General features: G+C 35.3%; 1 protein-coding gene across 4 annotated transcripts in view; it reads right to left on the bottom strand.

Moving 5' to 3' along the window:
* PCCA (propionyl-CoA carboxylase subunit alpha) overlaps positions 1 to 21406 on the bottom strand; it is a 409489-nt gene that overhangs the window by 263633 nt on the left and 124450 nt on the right. For all 4 annotated transcript variants that reach the window (XM_054574346.1, XM_054574344.1, XM_054574345.1 and 1 more), the window contains exon 8: positions 8902 to 8938. In XM_054574346.1, coding sequence (XP_054430321.1) covers positions 8902 to 8938 — 37 coding nt within the window. The remainder of the gene's footprint in view (positions 1 to 8901; positions 8939 to 21406) is intronic.

Below are 21406 nucleotides of genomic sequence, written 5' to 3'. Positions count from 1 at the left end.
CATTATCTATAAATATTGTTAAAAAAAGTTTTTCTTTTTTTATTATATTTTATTGATTACGGTATTACAGTTCCTTGAACATTTCATGTAATAATTGTTTGGTGATGATGAACTCCTTTAGTTTTTTCTTATCTGCAAAGCTCTTTACCTGCCCTTCAATTAAGAAATGGTATCTTCGCTGGGTAGAGCAATCTTGGCTGTAGGTTCCTGCTTTTCATGACTTTAAATATTTCTTGCCAATCCCTTCTAGCCTGAAAAGTTTCTTTTGAGAAATCAGCTGACAGTTTTATGAGCACTCCTCTATAGGTAACTAACTTCTTCTCTCTTGCTGCTTTTAAGATTCTCTCTTTATCTTTAACCTTTATCATTTTAATTATGATGTGTCTTGGTGTGGACCTCTTTGCATCCATCTGACTTGGAATTCTCTGTGCTTCCTGGACTTGCATATCTATTCCCTTCACCAAATTAAGGATGTTCCTTTCATTATTTTTGCAAATAGCTTTCCAATTTCTTGCTGTTTCTTGTCTCCTTTTGGCATCCCTATGATGCAAAGGTTGGACCTCCTGAACCTGTCCCAGAGGTTGCTTATACTATCCTCACTTTTTTGGATCCCTTTTTCTTCCTGTTATTCTGCCTGGTTGTTTTTGCTTCCTTAGGTTCCATATCATTGATTGGATTCTTGGCTTCATCCGCTCTACTGTTGTTTCCCTGTAAATTGTTATTTATTTCAATTAGTGTATCTTTCGTTTCTGACTGGATCTTTTTTATGCTGCTGAGGTCCTTGCTAAGTTCCTTGAGCGCCCTTTTACCCAGTGTTTTGAACTCTGTATCTGTTATATTGCTTATCTGCAGTTTGTTTAGCTCTTTCTGGAGTTTTGATCTGTTCTTTCATTTGGGCCATGTTTCTTTGTCTCCTCATTTTGGCAGTCTCCCTGTGTTTGTTCCTATTTATTAGGTAGAGCTGCTATGACTCCCTGTCTTGGTAGTATGGCCTCATATAGTAGGTATCCTGTAGGGACCAGTGGCACAGCTTCCCCTATCACCCAAGCTGGGTAAGCAAGGTGCACACTTCGTGTGAGTTGAGTACACCGCCTCTATTATAGTTGGTCTTGGTTGCTGTTGGCAGGTCAATGGGAGGGTTTTACCCAGGCCAGTCAGCTGCAAGGATGGGCTGTGACAACTTACCACCAATCTCTACCCTCCGTGGAGGATCAGCTTATGCAGGGACAGAGTGGCAGCGCCCTGCCATGGTCTTAGCTGTCCACTGGGTGCACTGACCCTGGGGTTTCCTGAGTGGTACAGGCCAAGGTCAGACCCCACCTCTGTTTTGCCTAGGACACCCTGCCTGAGCTATAAAGCAATCTGAGATCGCTGCTGCTTGTACTGGGCTTGGCGATTCCCAGGCCCAGCCAACCTGTGAATCTAAGCTGGCTGCTGCAATCGTCAGTTCTGGGGCTCACTGAGGCTGGCAGTTGCTTGTTTGAGAGGATTTAAGAAGTCATGCAGTATGAGCAAAGACTAGTCAGTCATTCATACGGAAAAGCAGCTTGGGTAGGGCAGAATCTCTGTGAATCTCCAAGGTGGATCAAACAGTGTTAGTCAGTCTGATGAAGTCTAAGATATGGCACCAGCTTGCCAGCTCTGTGGCTCTGTGGTAGGAGGATTTAGCAAAGGGACAATGGCCTCTGCTCACCTTGATGCCAGATGCCAGTTTCTCCCAGTATGCCACTGGTGGCTTTTAAGCTGCTATCCCTCTGCTGGAGCTCAGAGGGAGTGAGTCTGTGTAGGTGAGTTAGTTTTTGTGTTCTTTAAGAAAAGCTGCATGGGGCACCAGCAGTTTCTTCTATGAACTCAATCCCTACTGGTTTGGCAGCCAGAAATTGTGGGGACTTATCTTCTGGGCACTGGAACCCTGGGCTAGGGGGTGTGGGGCGGGGCTGGTAGTCCTCACTCCAAACATATCCCTCTGGAATTTTTAGCCACCACACGTGTGTGTGGGACAAGCCCACTCCATGCCTGCACCCCTCCTACCATTCTGGATGGCAAGGTTTCTTTCATTCTGTAGTTGTCAGACTTCCATCCAACTCAATTTCTAAGGGTTCTAAGTGATGGTTATTTTATAGTTTAATTGTAATTTTGATGTGGTTGTGTGAAGAGGTAAGCCATGTCTGCCTACACTGCCACTTTGACCAGAAGTCCTATGGAAAAAAACTTAAAATGCGTGAATGTACTTAATTCATTTGTACACTTATACATACATTTCTATTTGAATTCATTCAGTGAATAACCACTTATTGAACATATACTATGTGATAAGCATTCTCTTAAGTACTAGAAATATAATGAAAACACTTGGGCAATTTTATTATAAAATAATAATTAAATAAACATAAAACAATTACTTGCAAAGAAACAAGAATTTTTTCAATGCAGGGAATCCCACATTACTTTAAGAGAAAAACAATCCATCAACATAATTCAATAAAAAGAGGCACTGAGTTATGTCCAGATCAAACCAAGTCCTGGGAACACTGCAATACCAGGAACATACTTTATGAGATACTTTTCCAGTATGACATTATTTTCTCCTTTCCTTTAAAAATTCTGAATCATTCACTTTCATTCTTCCTTTTAATAAATAGTACTTGAGAAAAAATGTGTATTCTAGTATAGGGTAGAGTGTTCTATACACATATCTATAAGATCTAATTGGTTTTTAGTGTTGTTCAAGATCTTTATTTCCTTACTGATCCTCTCTGTGGATGTTTTATTCATTATTTAAAATGTGATATTGAATTCTTCAACTATTTTGTAGAATTCCCTATTCTTTCAAGTCAATGTTTACGTCATATATTTTTGTCTTTCCTATTTGGTACATATATGTTTTTATAATAGTATGTTTGTAATAATCAGTATATGTCTTTCTTTGTGTCTTTCACCAGTTTTATACTTTAAGTCTATTTTGTCTAATATTAGTATAGCGACCCCAGCTCTCTTTTAGCTACTACTACAACAGGATAGTTCTTTCCATCCTTTCACTGTCAATTTATTTGTCTCTGAATTTATAGTGAGTTTCTTTTTGGCAGCATACAGTTGGATCATGGTTTTTATTCATTCTGCTAATAAATGCCACAGTGAGATATCACACAAGGATGACCATAATATTTAAAAAGGAAAAACAAAAACAAAAAAAATACCAAGTATTGGCAAGGATGTGAAAAAACTGAAACCTTCATACATTGCTAGTAATAATGAAAAATGGTTCAGTTGCCATAAAAAACACTTTGATGTTCCTCAAAAGGTTAAACATAGAATTACCATATAACCTAGCAATTCCACAATTAGGTATATATCCCAAAAAATTGAAAACAGGTACCCAAATACATGTACACACATATTCAGAGCTGTATACTATTTCCAATAGTCTAGAAGTAGAAATGGCCCAAATGCAATTCCTTAGTGAATAAATAAACAAAATGTGGTATATATATGTACAATGAAATATTATTCAGTCATAGAAAGGAATGAAGTACTGATACATGGTAAAACATGGATGAACTTTGAAAACAACTCTAAATGAAAGAAACCATACAAAAAAGTCACATGTGTAACTCCATTTATATGAAATACCCAGAATAGGTAAATCCATACAGACAAAAAGTAAAATTAGTGTTTGCCAGAGGCTAGGGAGGTAAGCAATGAATATTAATGGATACAAAGTTTCTTTTGAGGGTAATGAAAATATTTTGGAATTAGACAGTAGTGCTGGTTGCATAATCTTGTGACTACACTAAAAACCAGTGAGTTGTACATACTGAAAGGCAAAATTTTACAGTATTCAAATTTTATCTCAATTTTTAAAAATCTAATCTTTAGCATGAAAGTTTAAACAGGTTGCCTCTAGATGTGGTGGGGGGAAGGGAGGTGTGAGGATTGACTTATAAGGAGAATGAGGGAACTCTCTGGGGTGACAATAATGTTCAACATCTTAGTGGGGTTTTGGATTACACAAGTGATGTATCTATCAAAATAAACAAATGCAGACTAAAAATTTGATCATGTTACTGTATATAAATCTCTCCTCAAGATAAAATTGTATAGAAATGTTGCATTCAGGTAATGATATTTATGTTGAAGTATTTATTGGAATGCACACTGATATCTGCAGTGTACTTTGAAATGCATCAATATTGAGATGAATTAACAAGTGGATACATAAACGATAAAACAAATCTAGCAAAAAATACATACTGGAATCTTGGTATTGAATATACAGGTACACAGTGTAAAATTCCTTCAAAATGCCATATGGTTAAAATTTTTCAAAATAATATATTCAGGAAAAAGTTAAACAAGAAAAACATTTAAAAGTCATAAATACTATGCAGAGATTTAGCCTATTGGTTGGTATAAGACAGAATGATCAATGTGTCTTCTTTTGAAGACATAACATTTAAGCAGAGATATGAAAGGTAACAAGTAGCCATCTGTGTGATGATATCAGCAAGAGTATCCCAGGCTCCTCTCCTCCTCCAAAAAAAAAATCTTAATCTATGGTCCTGAAATATGGTGTGTTCAAGAAAGCTATTGTTACTGAAGTATAGTTGGCAAGGAAGGGAGTAATACAAAATCAGATTAGAAAGAAGGGAAGTACCAAATCATTTGGGATTTGTAATCAAGGTAAGGAATTTTTATTTTGCTTTATTTTATCTAAGTGCAATGGAAAGCCATTAGAGGGTTTAAAGTAGGGATGGGGTGGAATGAGTTATTAACTAGAGTTTTAAAATATCACATTGACTGCTATGTGAAGAATGGCTTTGAAATGTTTAAGAAAAGTAGAAAAACTGTCATCATAGTCCCTGCAAGGACAACGGTAGTTTGGAGGAGAGTGTTGGTAGTAAAGATAGTGAATACTGAGTATGAAAACTATTTTGTGTCAAGAATTGACAGTATCTGTTGATAGACTGACAATGGAATGACAGGGAAAATGGCACCAGGACAGATCTTGGGTTTTAGCTTTAGTCACTGCATTAATGACGTGACATTTACTAAGATGTAGAAACCGTGGAAGAATCAGATTTGGAGTATGGTGGACGAACCAAGGATGGGGAGAAAAACAAAATTTAAATTGGGCGTGATTTGTGAGCCAGGCAAAATAAAAGAATCAGAATAATCTGGAAGTTGTTAAAGTTGTTAAAGGTTTTAGATTTACAATTTCTTCTCCTTTTAAGAATCAGTTTTGGTTTAATTGTATTAAGGACCTTTGATCCAGTAAAAAGATCAGACTTTAATGCAAATCAAGCTCACTGATTTCTGTTATCTCTGGGGTTAAAGATAAACTGGGGACCAAGAGCCCTGTATCTTTAAACTTAGAAAGGTCAAAGGAAAAAATCAGGACAGAGAATGAGAAAGACAAGAGAGACCAAAAACAAGTACTTGGAAGTAACATATTAAATCTTAACTGTCTCTCACCCTGTCAATGATAACAGACTGTCCTTTTCTTAATTCCACATATAATATGCTTAAGTGCTTTACAGTATTTTAAACAAAGTGGTGACTCACATTTTAACTATCATCCTTTAATCCCATTAGTTTAACCAAAGTATAATGAAAAATCCATGGTTGTTAGAGCTGAATGAACCTAAATTTAAAGCAGGCCCACCACTCAGTAGTTCTATGACCTTGAGCAAATTACTTACCATTTCTAATCCTTAGTTTCTTAAATGTAAATGAAAATAATTAACCCAAGAATTAGCATTAGAATTAACATTCACAAAGTGCCTGCTACAAGGAAAGAATGCTCCATAAACAAGACCTACTATTATGTAAAAGATGCCTAATTCATCAATGCTCAATACAATTTCCTCCTTTGGCAGAATAGATTCCTCCTTCTAGAAGAGAAGTTAGAGACATCAGAGAGGAGGGAGTCACATAAAAGATGATCAATTTCATTCATGTAACACAGAAAGAAGTAAAACAGAGAAATCTATGACACATGTAAAATGCACAATTTGTGTATAAGTAGGAACATATTTTCCCGCAGAATCAATGGTCAATTCAACTCTTAGATAAACTCACAAAGGCTCATAGAAATTATAATGTAGTTAAAATGTGAGATATCTCAATAAAATTAGTAGAAAACAAAACTGATGAATCACCAAACAATACAGAAAACCAAGACACTTTAATATGTAATTCATTTATTTTAGAAGCTGGCACTAGAGGTAAAAAGGTTTTATGGGAGGTTTCCATGGTGATTCAGGGAAATTCCAAAAGTTTTATAAAGCTGATGACCCCGGTTCTTTAATATGTTTTATTTCACTTTAAATTTTACAGTTCCCTTTCTTTCAGCATAAGCAAAACACTAGCATTCTGATACTTAATAACTATGATTGCAATCATTTATTTTCAAATGTGAAGGAGCAACTGGGGAAGAATTAGATAGGAAAGGAGTCATAAAGGATGTGGTCAAATATAAAGAGCCTAAGATTGAATTAGGTAACATTAATAGTAAAAAACTGAAAAGTGGGTAAAACACAGCATTAAAATATTGGAGGAAAATAAGCATTGAGAACTGGTCAGGGTCCCATCATGACTCACTGGTTATTTTAAAGGTCACAGGTTACTTTTTAAAGGTAGAAGACATGAAAGCAAGCAAAGCAATCTGCAGACTGCCATTTATACAAAGGAAATGTTCAAGAGTTAAATATTCATAATTCAAAATGCGGCACACCAATACAATTTAAGATTTTCTTCTAATCCCTTTTTATTTCTCTAAGTTCCTCTAACTTTTGCCCCTTTTACGTACATAATATTATGATAACAGCATTATTATACCCCATCATGTAGATAATAACAATAGTACCTAAATTTGAACTAGAAAGATGACTCTTGAAATAGAAAAGTATGCAACAGAATAAGATGGAAGTGTTTTAGGAAAGTCTCCTCAAGAGCCAGCAGGTATTGGCTATTGGGTTTGCCAAAAAGTCCATATGGTTTTTTTCCATAAAAGACACATTTTTCACTTTCACCAATAACTTCATTGATCTGGATATTTTGAGTATGTTGGCTGTCTCCTGCTACTGGCTACTAGTGGGTAGAGGCCAGGGGTGCTGCTAAACATCTTCCAAGGCATAACACAGCCCCACAGCAAAAAAATTATTTGGCCAAAATGTCAATACTACCAAAAAACTTTGCAGACCACTTCTGACACATTGCACCAGTCACAGCACCTTCTCCATACACTGCACAAATGTTTTGTTTGCATTTCAGTTGCATTTTTACCTTTCTTGAAAAAGTAAAGCATATATGCCAAAAAAAATGTGTATCTTCTCTAATCATCAATATTAAAACAGCTACACAAAAATTCACCAATTTTGATAAGATTTTTTTAAGGCTGCTGATATGACAGCTGTCCCAATACATTCTAACAAAATTGTTTCTAATGAAGTTAAAGACAACTAAGCACTAGAGCCAACATCTGGAAAAAAACTAAATGAACTTTTTGGCCAACCCAATACATGTCCCTTAGACTATGAGAAATTCGAATGATTTCAAACCACTAAGAGAAGCTTTTGATTTTTCTCAAAAAAATAAGCCACAAATCAGTTCCATGAATTCCAACTTCAAGCAATCTAGCAAACCTTCCCATGAAGTACTGAAATGCTTTTTGAAAATTTTGATAAGTCTGAAAAAATGATTAATGATGAGATGCTGTTCTCAGATAAAGTATGATTCTCTATGGCCTAGTCTTAAGTCCAGTATCTATATTATTAAGATAAATGTTTGCAAAACAAACTAACAACAGAACCCACATAACTATAAGCCAAGACCAAAAAATTCAGCCAGGCCAACTAGAAACAAGGATGCAACAAGCCAAACATCTTTTTAGATCACTAAAGAACTGCTAAGCTTGCCAGTGCCTACTGGAAAGAACGTATTTACTAAAACAAGTGGTCACTTTCAGACCAAGAAGATATTTCTACATATCACAACTACGTAAACTTTGCCAAATTAAATGATCTCCAAATGAAGAAAATAATTTTCAATGATCAATCTTAAAGAGAAAACAGAACTAAAGAAATGTTAATGTGGGAGCTAAAAAGCTTGGCCCTATCAGTGTAGGAATGCTAAGAAAGTGCTGTGAATTACTGATTATCAAGGGTTGCCTAATTTCTCCCAAATATCTACAAATGTCTATCAAATGTAAACAAATACTAATTTGATTAATAAAACTGTAAAGTTATTTAATAGTCTTGTTGACCCATGATAACAGTGTACCCTCATACATTTTCTTAATTAGCAGAGAGTAAAAATAAAATGGTTTTCATGAGCTCCAGGAATATTTTTGAAAATATAGAGTTGAGAAACACTGCCCCAGTACAATCACGCCTGTAACAGTCATTAAAATGTCCTTCACTTTACCTTTTACTCCCATTTAGAAAACTTAATCCTAACTTCTCACATTCTGTTTTCTCTTTCCTAGCAAGATTGTTGATATTTAACATCCTAGGAAAAGCAAAAACTTCGAAGAGCCTTGTCAAGTATGATATCTTCATTTTAATCACATATATCCTTAATTTTAATAAGGTGCATTCAACTATGTACATATAAATTTACATTACATTCAATCTCAAGAATACTTAAGACAATTCCTTCTTTTAATTAGGCAGTGATTTCATCTTATAAAAGAGCTATAATTAAGGTCCAATTACTATTTAAAGTCCACTTTAATAATGGAATATGGTAATTTGGCTGATAATTTCTTCCAGAGTGACAATTAATCAGAAACCTAAATTATTAAAATATTATTTGCTCTATGAGAATTTCTTATTACATATTTATTCAACCATATGTGCTAAAAGACACAGAAACTCTACCATGGTTAATTCAAGAACTTACCAATTTCCCTTGCAATTCTGACAGCTTCATCTGCATCCTGTAAAAGCAGGAAATGAGACCTAACATTAATCCCATCAGCCATTGCACAATGTCTTCAGGGCAGTCATATATTGCACTACTGTCTCCTCTGATTCATTTAATGTTCAATTTTACAACCTTCTAACTCTTTTCATTCAGAGAAATGTAAAATTAATACCATAAGTGGAATGTAAATTCTACCTCACCATTATTATATTAAGAAACTCAAAGCAGTTTGAAATGAGCTGGCAGGAAGCACTACCAGAATTGCCAAATGATTTGGTGCAGTTGCTTGAGTTTAATGGCAGAATTTAGATGTTTACAATCAATACTAAATCATAAATCAGATCATTAAAGCTTGTCCACAGCCAGCTTGTTTCTGTCTGATATTTATGTCATGTTTTCCTAGATTCTGTCAGCAGGGGGAGTTGATTCTCTATTGTTTAGGAGAAGCTCAACACAACAGACTTTTACAGAAATAAAAACAAATTCCCAATATCTAAAGGAATGGCCAATTGTTCTCCAAAAACAATTCCTTTAGAAATATCCATTTATTTTTCTTTCTTCTTTTTCATTTTATACTTTTTCCAATATTTTGTCTTTAAAACCTTAAATTCAACAAACCAACCAGTGGGAGGGAAACTTCCAAAAAGCCAGTCAAAGAAAATGCATTCCAAAACGGTATATTCTTATGAATGTAATGATTAGTTATTGCTAAATATCAACCAATGCTACTGAAAAGACAAAAACTTCCCTTCAACCTAAACCATTTCATTGATCATTAACTCTCCTCTAACATGCCTCATAATAGGACCCTCTTGAAACATTTCCTCATATAAAAAGAGAAAGCTAAAAAGAAGGTGTTAAATACAAGCCTTCTAGTAAATATAACTTTTTTATATAATTCAGTGACATGAAGTAACTATCAGAAGGAATGACAATGTTTTTAAACTACTAGCTGGTAAGCAATTTTTTAGAAAATAACTTTAAAATATTAAAGGGAAGGCATTTTCTAAGCTTTTAAGCTAGCTTAAAAAATTCAGGCATGCTTACCAGCTAGTGGTTTCAAAAAGGTAGAGTAACCAAGTCAGAATCCTCCCCCAAAAGGGGGAGCAGAGGATGTTTATAACTGGTTCGTTTATGTCTAATAAAAAAAAAATCTTCCTTAAAAGTCTTCAGTACCTAATAACATCCCCTGAATAAGGAGGTTGGCAGGGGAAGTTGTCAGAAAAATTTAATTTCCTTTCATTAGCCAGTCTGCTCCACAAATAGGTGCTTGTTAAGTTCAAAGCGGTCCTGAAAGCGACATCAGTTTTAAATCCTTTTTTTTTTTTAACTCCATGCAGTCACATCTGCTAATGAGATTTTCCAAATAACAATTGTTTTCAAGTCAGAGATAAATCTATACCTCCCACTCTACCCCCTTCCCCAAATCAAGGTTTACTGCTTTATTACACCTTGCGTTTTTCCTGACCCTATTTCTCCAAATTTTAGCTTAAAGGGATAAAAATCCATGAAAAGGGTCATTTAAGAATGTTAGTGGTTTCCACACATTGAGTTTGAAGGTTCTTTGTTCAAGCCAGTGACAGTTATTGGAGAATACTTCCACTTAATAGCCTCTCTGTCAGGAAGTGTTAAACCTGCCAAATGCAGACAATTAGTGCCTCCCGAACAAAATACAGGAAGAGTGTTGGCTGATGGAAACTGGATTATAAGAAGCCTTAGAAGGAAACTTTGAACGGGTCTTTTCTTTCAAAAGTGCAAAAGTCCATTTGCAAAATATATTTTGAGAAAATAAACTGCTGCCTAAAAAGTTCAATATCTTGAGAGAACTAACAGGCAGATGTTAAAAGATAATTCCTAGAATTCATTAGTTATATTTTATCATTTATTTATGTATACACATATTATGAATATATGTATATATAGAGATGTATGTTTACACAAAGCAAAGCTTCTAAAAATTCTTTAACTGCCACAAATCTAGCACTTCTATAAACTGCCACAGAACAATCTTATCTTTCAACTAGTCAGAATGCCTAACTTTTATTACTATGAAAAGCAAATTCTAATAAATGAACTTCCAAGTGAAATCAAACTATCTTAAATCTTTCACTTGTCATTCATTCAACCCAAAATATTCTATTGAGGACAAATTATATACTGGACCTTAAAACTATTATCAGGCCTTGGCCAGGCAGCTCAGCTGGTTAGAGCATCATCCTAACACACCAAGGCTGCAGGAGCCATCTCTGGTCAGGGCACATACAAGAATCAACCAACGCATCATAAATAGGTGGAACAACAAATCGATGTTTCTCTCTCTCTCTCTCCCCCCTCCCCACCCCCTCCTTCCCCTTTTCCTCCTTCCTTTCTCTCTCTAAAATCAATAAATAAAAATTTTTGTAAAAAACTGTTATCAGTTTCAACAATAAACTATTAAATACACTCAGCTCCAATATGCTGTTCAGCACATTTATTTTATTATCAGGCTATATAAAGCTACTTTTAAAGAGATTAAAAAGCCCCATGTAGCTCTAAATATAATGGCACTGACATATTACACAGTATAACTTCCCTGTAAGGCTATAAGCAGGGTAAAAAAAAACAAATAAAAATTTGAATTAACAAGAAAAGATACTTAAAAAATGAACAACATAGACAAAAACCCTAGATTATCAAGGCACTTAATATGTTCTAGAAATCAAAAAAGATCCATCAGGCAAAAGTGAAGCACAGTAAGGAAGTGGCAGGATAAAATGAGGGTAGAAGGCATGGCTTGTTCTGGCAGGGACTTAAAGAATTTGGTATAGAGTTCCTAATTCCCTGGCCTATACAGGAGAATAATGACTCAGATTTAGGGTTTAAGAACATAACTCTATAAGGGATTAAGAAGTACAAGTTGGTAGTTACAAAATAGTCATGAGAATGTAAAGTGCAGCATAGGAGATATAGTCAATGTTGTAATAACTATGTATGGTGCCAGGTAGGCACTAGATTTATCAGAACAATCACTTTGTAAAGTATATGATTGTCTAACCACTATGCTGTACACCTGAAACTAATACACAATAATATTGAATGTAAGCCATAATTGAAAAATAAAATTTTTTAAAAAAGGAGAACCACTTAAGTCAACCTACAGATGCATAAGTGAGGAATAAATCTTGTTAGTAAAAGAAAAAAGAAGGTAACTCTAAAGATATGCAAAATATAGTATGCATTGTGGAAGAGAAAGCAAGTTGTCACTAAAATATATAGTATAAGCTTATCTACTTTAAGACAGAAAAACACATTCGGATGCTCACAAATGCTAACATATGAGCATAGACCAAAAACTCAGTTTGAGTTACTACTTAAAAGTATGATTAAGAGCTGGGGAAAGTGGGGGCCTTCATGTTATATTTTTTCAGCATAAAGATCAAACTTTCATACTTTGTACTACCTTCACAATTTAAAATTAAATCAGAGGGCTTCTGGTCAAGATAGAGGCATAGGTAAACACCCTTGACCTCCTCCTGCAACCATAGAAAGAATTGCAACTAGATCCCAAAACAAATAACACACAGAACCATCAGAAAATTGAGCTGTGTGGAAGTCCAACAATCTAGGATTTAAAGAAGCCACATCCATCCAGATGGGAAGGATGGGCAGAGTCGCAGAAATGGGTGGAGAGGTACAGAGACGCAGTGTGGCACAGAAAGCAGTGGCAGTGGCAGAACAGATGATCCCATATTCACAAATGGTAGATAAAAATCAGGATGGATACCTTGGGAGCAAGCGATCCCAGCCCCAAACCAGACAGCATAGCCCAGGCTTCCAGTGTCAGGAAGATAAATCCCCATAACTCCTGGCTGTAAAAACCAGTGGGGGTTGGAACAGCAGAAGAAACTGCTGGATTTTCAGGAAACTCCATTTGAAGGGGCTGCATGGACTTAGAATGTGTGCAGACCCATACACCCGGGGATTCACCACCAGGGCAACAGCTGGAAGGGCACAAGTTGCATACAGGAAGTGGGTAGTGACTGGAAACAGGGCAAGTGCCAGACAAAATTCCAGAAGCCAGGTAGCACCATTTTCCGCTCTCAAGCCCTCCCCACACACATAGTCACAAAGCAGTGAAGTGGGTTCCCCCATCCTGGAATTACCTATGGCTCTACCCCACATAATTTTACAGGTGTCTTTTCTACAATAGATCACACTACTAAGACAAGGAGTCAAAGAAGCTCTACCTAATACACAGAAATAAACACAGGGAGGCTGCCAAATTGAGAAGACAAAGAAATATGGCCCAAATGAAAGATTAGAACAAACACCCCCCCCCACCAAAAAAAACTAAACAAAATGAAGATAACCAATCTATCAGATGCAGAGTGCAAAACACTGGTAATCAGGATGCTCACAGAACTCACTGAGTACAGCAGCAACATAAAGGAAGAAATAAATGAAGGTTACTCTAAATGAAACAAAGAAAAATTTACAGGGAACCATGAGTGGAGTGAAGGAAGCCAGGATTCAAATCAACAATTTGTAGCATAAGGAAGAAATAAGCACTCAAACAGAATAGCAAGAAGAAAAAAGAATTTTAAAAAAAGAGGATAGTAATAAGAACCCTTGCGGACATCTTCAAACATACCAACATCTGAATTATAGGGGTGCCAAAAGAAGAGGAAGAGCAAGGAATTGAAATTTATTTGAAAAAATAATGAAAGAAAACTTTCCTAATTTGGCAAAGGAAACAGACATCTAAGTCAAGGAAGCACAGAATCCCAAATGAGTTGAACCCAAAAAAGACAGCACCTACACACATCATAATTAAAATGCCAAAAGTTAAAGATAAAGAGAGAATCTTAAAAGCAGCAAGAGAAAAGCAGAGTTACCTACAAAGGAGTTCCCATAAGACTGTCAGCTGATTTCTCAAAAGAAACTCCGCAGCCTAGAAGGCACTGGCAAAAAGTATTCAAAATAATGAAAAGCAAGGACCTATAACCTACATTACTCCATCCAGCAAAGTCATTATTTAGAATTGAAGGGCAAGGGCAAATAAAGTGCTTCCCACACAAGGTAAAGCTAAAGGAGTTCATTGTCACCAAGCCATTATCAGATGAAATGTTAAAGGGTCTCATTTAAGAGAAAAGGGGAAGATCAAAACTATGAACATTAAAATGGCAACATATTCACAACTAACAACAACTGAATCTGAACAAATAAACTAAGCAAATAACCAGAACAGAAATATAGATATGGAGGTCATTTGTAGGGTTATCAGCTGGGAGGGGGAAGGGAGAGAATGAGGGAAAAGGCACAGGAATTAAGAAGCATAACTGGTAGGTACAAAACAGACAGGGGGATGTTAAGAATAGTATTGCAAATGGAGAAGCCAAAGAACTTATATGCACAGCCATGGACATGAACTAAGGGGGCTGGGGATTGCTGGAAGGAAGCGGGGGTACTGGGCAGAGGAGGGCAAAGGGGAAAAAATTGGGACAACTGTAATAGCATAATCAATAATATATATATTTTTAAATGGGAGAAAAAATTAATAAATAACACTTGAATGTATTATTTAAATTATCTAATTAATGGTTTCCAGGGCAATAAATGTTACCAAAGCAAACTAGTTTCCCCAAAATCTGTTTAAATTTTTCATGGTTCCCCACTGCCTTTGAACCAAATTTAAACTCCTTACCCTGGTTTCAATACTTGATCCTGCGCCTGAGCCACCAGTTTCATCCCTAGACACTATCTACCAAAATTTTTTTTTATCTACTAAAAAAAAAAAAATCATTATTGAGATGCATGTCATATCAAAGAAGTAAAATGTCCTTGTGACAACGGGGGATCTATAACTCAAAAACAGTTCCAGGAAACTTCTCAGACATAGTGACTTTTAAAGGAGACTAACTAGTGAAAGTATGATTGAACACAGTGAACATGGCTGGCGCCTAAAGTGTGAGCCTACACTAGAGTTAAGCAGGCCTCATAGGTCACATTAAAAAGACTGAACTTCACAGGGGTGTCCAACCTTCTGGCGTCTCTGGGCCACACTGAAAGAAGAGTTGTCTTGGGCTACACATTAAATACACAAGCACTAACGAAAACTTATGAGCTAAAAAAAGGTTTTAAGTAAATTTACAATTTTGCGTAGAGCCACATTCATAGCCATCCTGGGTTGCATGCAGCCTGTGGACCCCAGGTTGGTCACCAAGAGCAAGAAAATGAGGGGCCTCACTTTGTCTGCATTTTGAAAAATTTTAGCATTTAATTTACATTATTATTATTATTATTATTATTATTATTATTATGTGTACTGTCTAACCTCTGTATAGCCCTATCCCATTAAAATGTAACCTCCATAAAGGAAGAAATCTCTGTGTAGTTAGTTCAGTAATATATTTTAAATGCCTAGAACAGTGGCTGAATCACAGTAGTTATGCAATAAACAGTTGTTGAATAAGAAGAATGAAGGAATGAACAAATGAATAGTTTAGAAAGAGGCAAGAGAGTGTGAGGAGTCCCTGTTGGAAAGCAGTAGTCTAGGTGAGGAAAAAAATTACAGTTTTTCTCTTAAACTCAGGAGTGCATGCCTCAGGATTCACCTAAAGGTCACTTTCTTTAGAAAGGCTTTCCAGTCCTTCTACACCAGATTAGGTGCCATTGCTGTGTGATCACATTACACTCTGTCTTTTAATTATGACAGCCCCTGTGACACTTAAGCTCCATGAGAACAATGACTAGTTCTGTCTTGCTCTTTACTGAATCTCCAAAGTTTAGCAAACCAACACAATTATTTGTTGAAAGAATAAACAACTATCCACCAGCTTCTGTAGAAGTAAGTCTGTTATACACCTAAATCAAGGGTCCCCAACTTTCAGGCCGCAGACTGGTACTGGTCCAGGCCTGTTAAGAACCGGGCCACACAGCAGGAGCTAGGCTTGAAGGTAATGGCACTTGAATTATCCCTAAACCATCCTCCCCACCTTGGTCTGTGGAAAAAGTGTCTTCCACAGAAATGGTCCCTGGTGACAAAATCATTGAGGACTGCTGTCCTAAATGATCTGCTCCAACACCAACAGAACTACTCATCTCCAGAGCATCAATGTTATGAGTAAACTTATACCAAGGAGATATAGTTGCTTGTTCAAATTCACAAAGTAGTTCACAAATTTGCAAAGCAAGGAATACCGCGCAGTAGTTCAAAGCATGGGCTCAAGATCCAGACAGGCTTGGGTTTTGCCTCAGTTTAAAACAAAGTACATTTGCTAAAATATTATTGACACTGGCCAAAAAATACCACACCCAATATTTACCTTTGTCTCTTAATTCTGTCAAGCACTTTTTTCACGGCATCATGAAACTTCAAAAGTTTGAAACTTAGGTTTCACAGGATCTATTCTTAACAATATACAGATAATGAAACCCTGTCATTTTAAAATAAATATTTCATTAATTTAAACAAACTATATGGCAACAAGTCTTCAAATTGAAGGGCTTCAAGTTTAAGTTATTCTAAAAAGTAAGAGAAACAGGTTCATTTCAATTTGCAGATATTACACTTTACTAAAAATGTGAAGTATTAAATTTTATGCTACCAAACACACTTGATCTTTATATAAAATACATCTCTTTGAAGCAAAACATCATTCCTTCTCACAAATCCAACTTGGCAATATATTAAGAAAAAGCAAAACTGATTCTAACACTCTTATCTTTAGAACATTCTTATCTATGGGAACAAATAGGTTCTCATAGCTAATAATTATATAATATACAATAAAATCATGAAAATATTAGGGTTAAAACAGCAGACTCTGATCAAGTACTGTTCAATAATATTCTATAATTTACAAGAAAATTTCTTGTAAAATTATATCTATTATAATTATATATTTAATTATATATATATAGTTAAAAAATAATCTATAATTACTACAAGAAAATTTCTAACAGGTGAGATGATAATCCCCTTAAAACAATCAGAAAATTTAAGTACAAAAATTTCAATTGAAGTATTTAGAATAGTTTTATATTTATATTAAAAGTAATAAAATTACATTTTATTTCTGTGTATTTGAGAAAACACAGAAAAGTACATAAATAAATGAAAATGTATTAGCAATAGCAATATTCCTGATGGCTTAAATCAGGAAGTAGGAAAAAGAAATAGTCTGACACTTGACTCTATTCTTCTAAACCAGTGTTTTTCAAACAGAGTGCCACAAAAATTTTTTAAATATGCAATACTTGACTATTTAATCAAGTGCACTGATCTCTTTTTCCCTTAGATTGTCAAATTAATAAATGACAACAGCCAACACAATAATAGACATCTGGTGAATGAATCAAAATTACATGTAATTTTTTGTCAGATCAGCAAAAAATATATTTTTTCGTGTGCTACAAAATTTTAGTGATTAGTTTAAATGTGCCATGAGAGGAAAAAGGTTGAAAATTGCTGTTCTAAATGATAAAAATCTCTGTGGTTCATTCTGTAATCCCAGCCAATTCTGAAGGAAGCCACACTCAGGCTCTGAAGTTACAGAATGCTTCAAAACACTGATGGGGAAAGAGTAGCAGGAAAGTATTAAATTATGTAATTCCAAAACAGCTTTTCAAGAAATAGAGAAAGAGAAAAAAAGGCCAACGGAAACAGTAACCATTGCTTTTACTCCTCCATTTCGGGACAGTACACTGTGTGAGCTCTATTATCCAACCCAAGAACAAAACAGTAAAAAATTCTGTTTTACAGAGATCTGATGAGAGGGGTAGGGATGTTGCTAGAACTGAATAAGTAGATCACAAAAATATAAAAAGGAATTAACAATAATCAGATGCCTTTTCTGTGACCCCAAAATATTTGTTAACCCACCTGAGAGGCAGCAAAGCCCAGGAGCTAAGAGTATAAGTACTGAAGGCAGAAGACTGGATCCCAAAACTGGCTCTGTGACACTGAACAAGCTACCCATGAGCCCACTCTGGGATTTGGCTTCCTCATCTGTAAGATGGAGATAATAACAATACCTATCTTATAGGGTTATTGAGAAGATGAAGTTAGTTAAGGCTAAAACACACTAGAACACCATAAGCACTCAATAAAGGTTGGCAGTCTGTGACAAAATGGGCAGGCCACTACTCCAAACTACCAAGTGTTTTCCTCTCCTGCCTCGCCTTGACTGTTTATCCTGTGGCCATCACACATCCTTTGAATCTGTATAAAACAGATCAAACACCAGGAAAAGAAATTTTTTTTGCACATGCATCTCCAGTGCACTTTACATGTTCATATGATCTGGGTACTCATTATTGCTGGTGGGCAGGGAAGGAAGGCTAAAACTATAATAAAGACAGACAAATTCAAATTGTTCTTCTTGATGATGAACACCCAGTTTATCTCTACAGTGATGTTAGTATCAAATTCTGACTCTACCATCCATGACTCAGACCACATCTCTCCTTTCTCACAACAACCCTTAACAACCCTGAGTTTTGTACTTACTAAGTGACAGTCCTGCAAATTATTCTAATGGGAAGCTAGTGAGGAATTTCATCTGTTGGTTCTAGAACAAATTAGTGACTTTTTTGCAAAAAATTAAAATTAAAAAATTTATTCCAGACACTATGGGCAAAAGCTCTGTCTGCACACAAAAAGCATCCTCAAACTATTCTATGTTCATATATAAAATAAAGCAAAATTTTCAACAATCCTGGGTTCAGGAAATAGGTTACAACTAATTGTGTTTTCCAGATAACTGCAAGTCAAGCAGAAAACTTGGTTTTAATATATTTTTGAATCTTTCTAAAATTTACTATACATTTATACAATTGCAAAACAGGACAGTAAACATAACCAAAAATTTTTTTCAAAAATATAAAGCCTCTGTGGCATGATCAGAAAAGTTATTCTTGGTTTAGTAGGGGAAAGGGATACTGATGTCTACTACTGTACTTCGTAAATACTAGGACAGTTTTTCAGTTTTTGGTTTTTTAAAATGATTCCTTTCACACTAGCTTCTGTTCTTTTATTTGGCTCTTTTAGCAAAAACAAGAGCACAGTTTTTAAAATCTGGCTAATTAGGTGATAAAAACAATTACTAATTTAACCTACACTGCATAACTTACAAACCTCATTCAAATACAATACTCAGCTCTGAGATGTAAATGGTTATTACTGAACTTTCTCTCTCAAGACAACAGAAACTCAGAAAAGTTTAATGAATTTCCCACAAAGTTGGTATGCTGGTAAGTATTACAACCAAATGCAGAAATGTAGTCATTGGTGATTCCTCCCTCTGCTTCGCACCTACAATCTAACAGATCACATGATCCTATAGATTCAACCTCCACCATCTCTCTCAACACCATCTACTTTGTTCCATTCTAATACATTATTTTGGGCCCCTATTATTTCTTGCCTGGATTAAAGGAACAACACTCTAATTCATCTACCAACTTGGGAGTTTTGCCTTGCTCCAATACATTTTCTATATCGCAAACCCTAAGAAGTTTTCAAACTCCAGAATTGTATCATGTTAACTTTTCTCCATTCCGAGGCTCTAAAAGCCACAAGAATAAACCTCCAAACCCAGGTGCACAGCATTCAAAGCCATACATACCTGGATCCTAAATTTATCACCAACTCATTTATTATAGACCCTCACACTGCATACCAAAAGTTTTCTAAAGCCCCCATGGTCTCAGCTCCAAGCGTTCACAATAAGATATTTTCACTGCCTATAGAGCTGTGCCTCCACCATCATTCCATTTAGTTAACTCATTACTACTCAGACTTCAAGTATCACTTAGATATCACTATCATTAGGAGATCTGTCATGATGCCCTCAATGCCTCTCTTACGTGGGCACATGCACTCTGAAATTAGCATTATTAAAATGTATTAAATTGCCTGTCTACTTGTATGTAGGTTTCCCTAAGGGGACTTGAAATTCTTTGAAATCAGGGCCTGTGGCTTGTTATTCTTTGCCTGACAAATGGGATGGGATTCCCAAACTTCCAATAGCGTGAGATGCACCCTCTTCACTCTGCTATCATGTTTCAGAGATGGAGTTAATAAGATGTCAAATAAAACAAAACTTGTGAAAGGCATATACCTGATTCCAAATGGTTACTAGAGAAATACCCTTTAAAACAACATTATTTTCTCTCTAATGGAAAGGATGACTCAAGAACAAAACATAAGGAAAACCACTCAAGAAAACTCTTTAAGTACTGCATACAATGTGTTAATTTTTTTAACTTTCCAATTACAGTTGACATTCAATATTCTCTTAGTTTCAGATGTACAGCATAGTGGTTAGACATTCATATAACTTACAAAGTGATCCCTCTGATAAGTTGTAGTACCAACCTGGCACCACTGTTATTATAATATTACTACACACAATGTTTTAAAAGACTGTAGTAAACCATCTCCACATAAACTCCATAAAACATTCTAAATATTCAAACGGGGGTGAGGGAACAGGAAACAACAAAAGTTTTAAGGATAAATGTAATAAAATGAAACCATATTAATTTACTCAAGTAGGAGGTGAAAATTACTTAACAAAAAAAAAATAGAATATAATATAATTGCCAAGAAAAAGAATTTAGTGTTAAAAATACCACAGGCTAATTTTCTTAAACCCTAAGGATTTAAAAAAGAAATGTCTGTAAGTAGCACATATACTCATCCCAAGTAAAAGCCAATGTAGTTGTTAAAACCACAAGGTATCCCAAAAATTTACACTACATATTTACATCAGAAAACCTCTATCTGCATAGATATCCTCAAAGGTAATCTTTTACCTAACAAATCTAAACTACAAAATGTGATAAGCAGTGTAGTTCCAAATGAATGTGGAGTTACTACACGAGAAAACTAAATAAATAACCAATTTAAAAGAAAAAATATGCACAGTGTCATATCAGAAATAATTAACAGCAAACTACAAATAAAACTTCTATTCAAATCTAGATAAACAAAGGAGCATTCCTTAAAAACATTCAAATGCTTATCTGAAAACTATAACCTGCAATTTCAATTGTGTACTAACAAACTAAATCAGACAATACATGTTAAGAACTGTGTATCATAGATAAAGTTAACACAGATAATGAGAATCTATCATTATCTGAGAGTATAATAGGATCTTAAAAATCATCCAAGGAGACAAAATTGAAAAGATAACTGGGTTTTTCTTCTACTTTCTACTTTTTCCTACTTTCCAAATTACCAGAGGTTGCAAATGATATACGGATTGTCAAATGCAGCCTCCCTGAAAAAACAATCAAAATAACTTGTTGAACAAACAAAAACAAGTGAATTACCTACCACAGTAAAGGATACCATCTCTTTTGGAGCTTCCAGAGAAATCTGTTGAGGACCTGCTAATATCTACAGTTCAAGGTCCTATATTCAAAAACTGCATTGCAAATTAAAACCACAATGAGATACCACATCACAACGGTCAGAATGGCCATCATAAAC

The sequence above is a fragment of the Pteronotus mesoamericanus genome, unplaced genomic scaffold (genome assembly GCF_021234165.1).
Source record: "Pteronotus mesoamericanus isolate MK-2021 breed Mesoamerican mustached bat unplaced genomic scaffold, CSHL_Meso_final contig_26, whole genome shotgun sequence".
NCBI lineage: Eukaryota > Metazoa > Chordata > Mammalia > Chiroptera > Mormoopidae > Pteronotus > Pteronotus mesoamericanus.
This window is presented reverse-complemented; position numbering and strand designations above follow the sequence as displayed.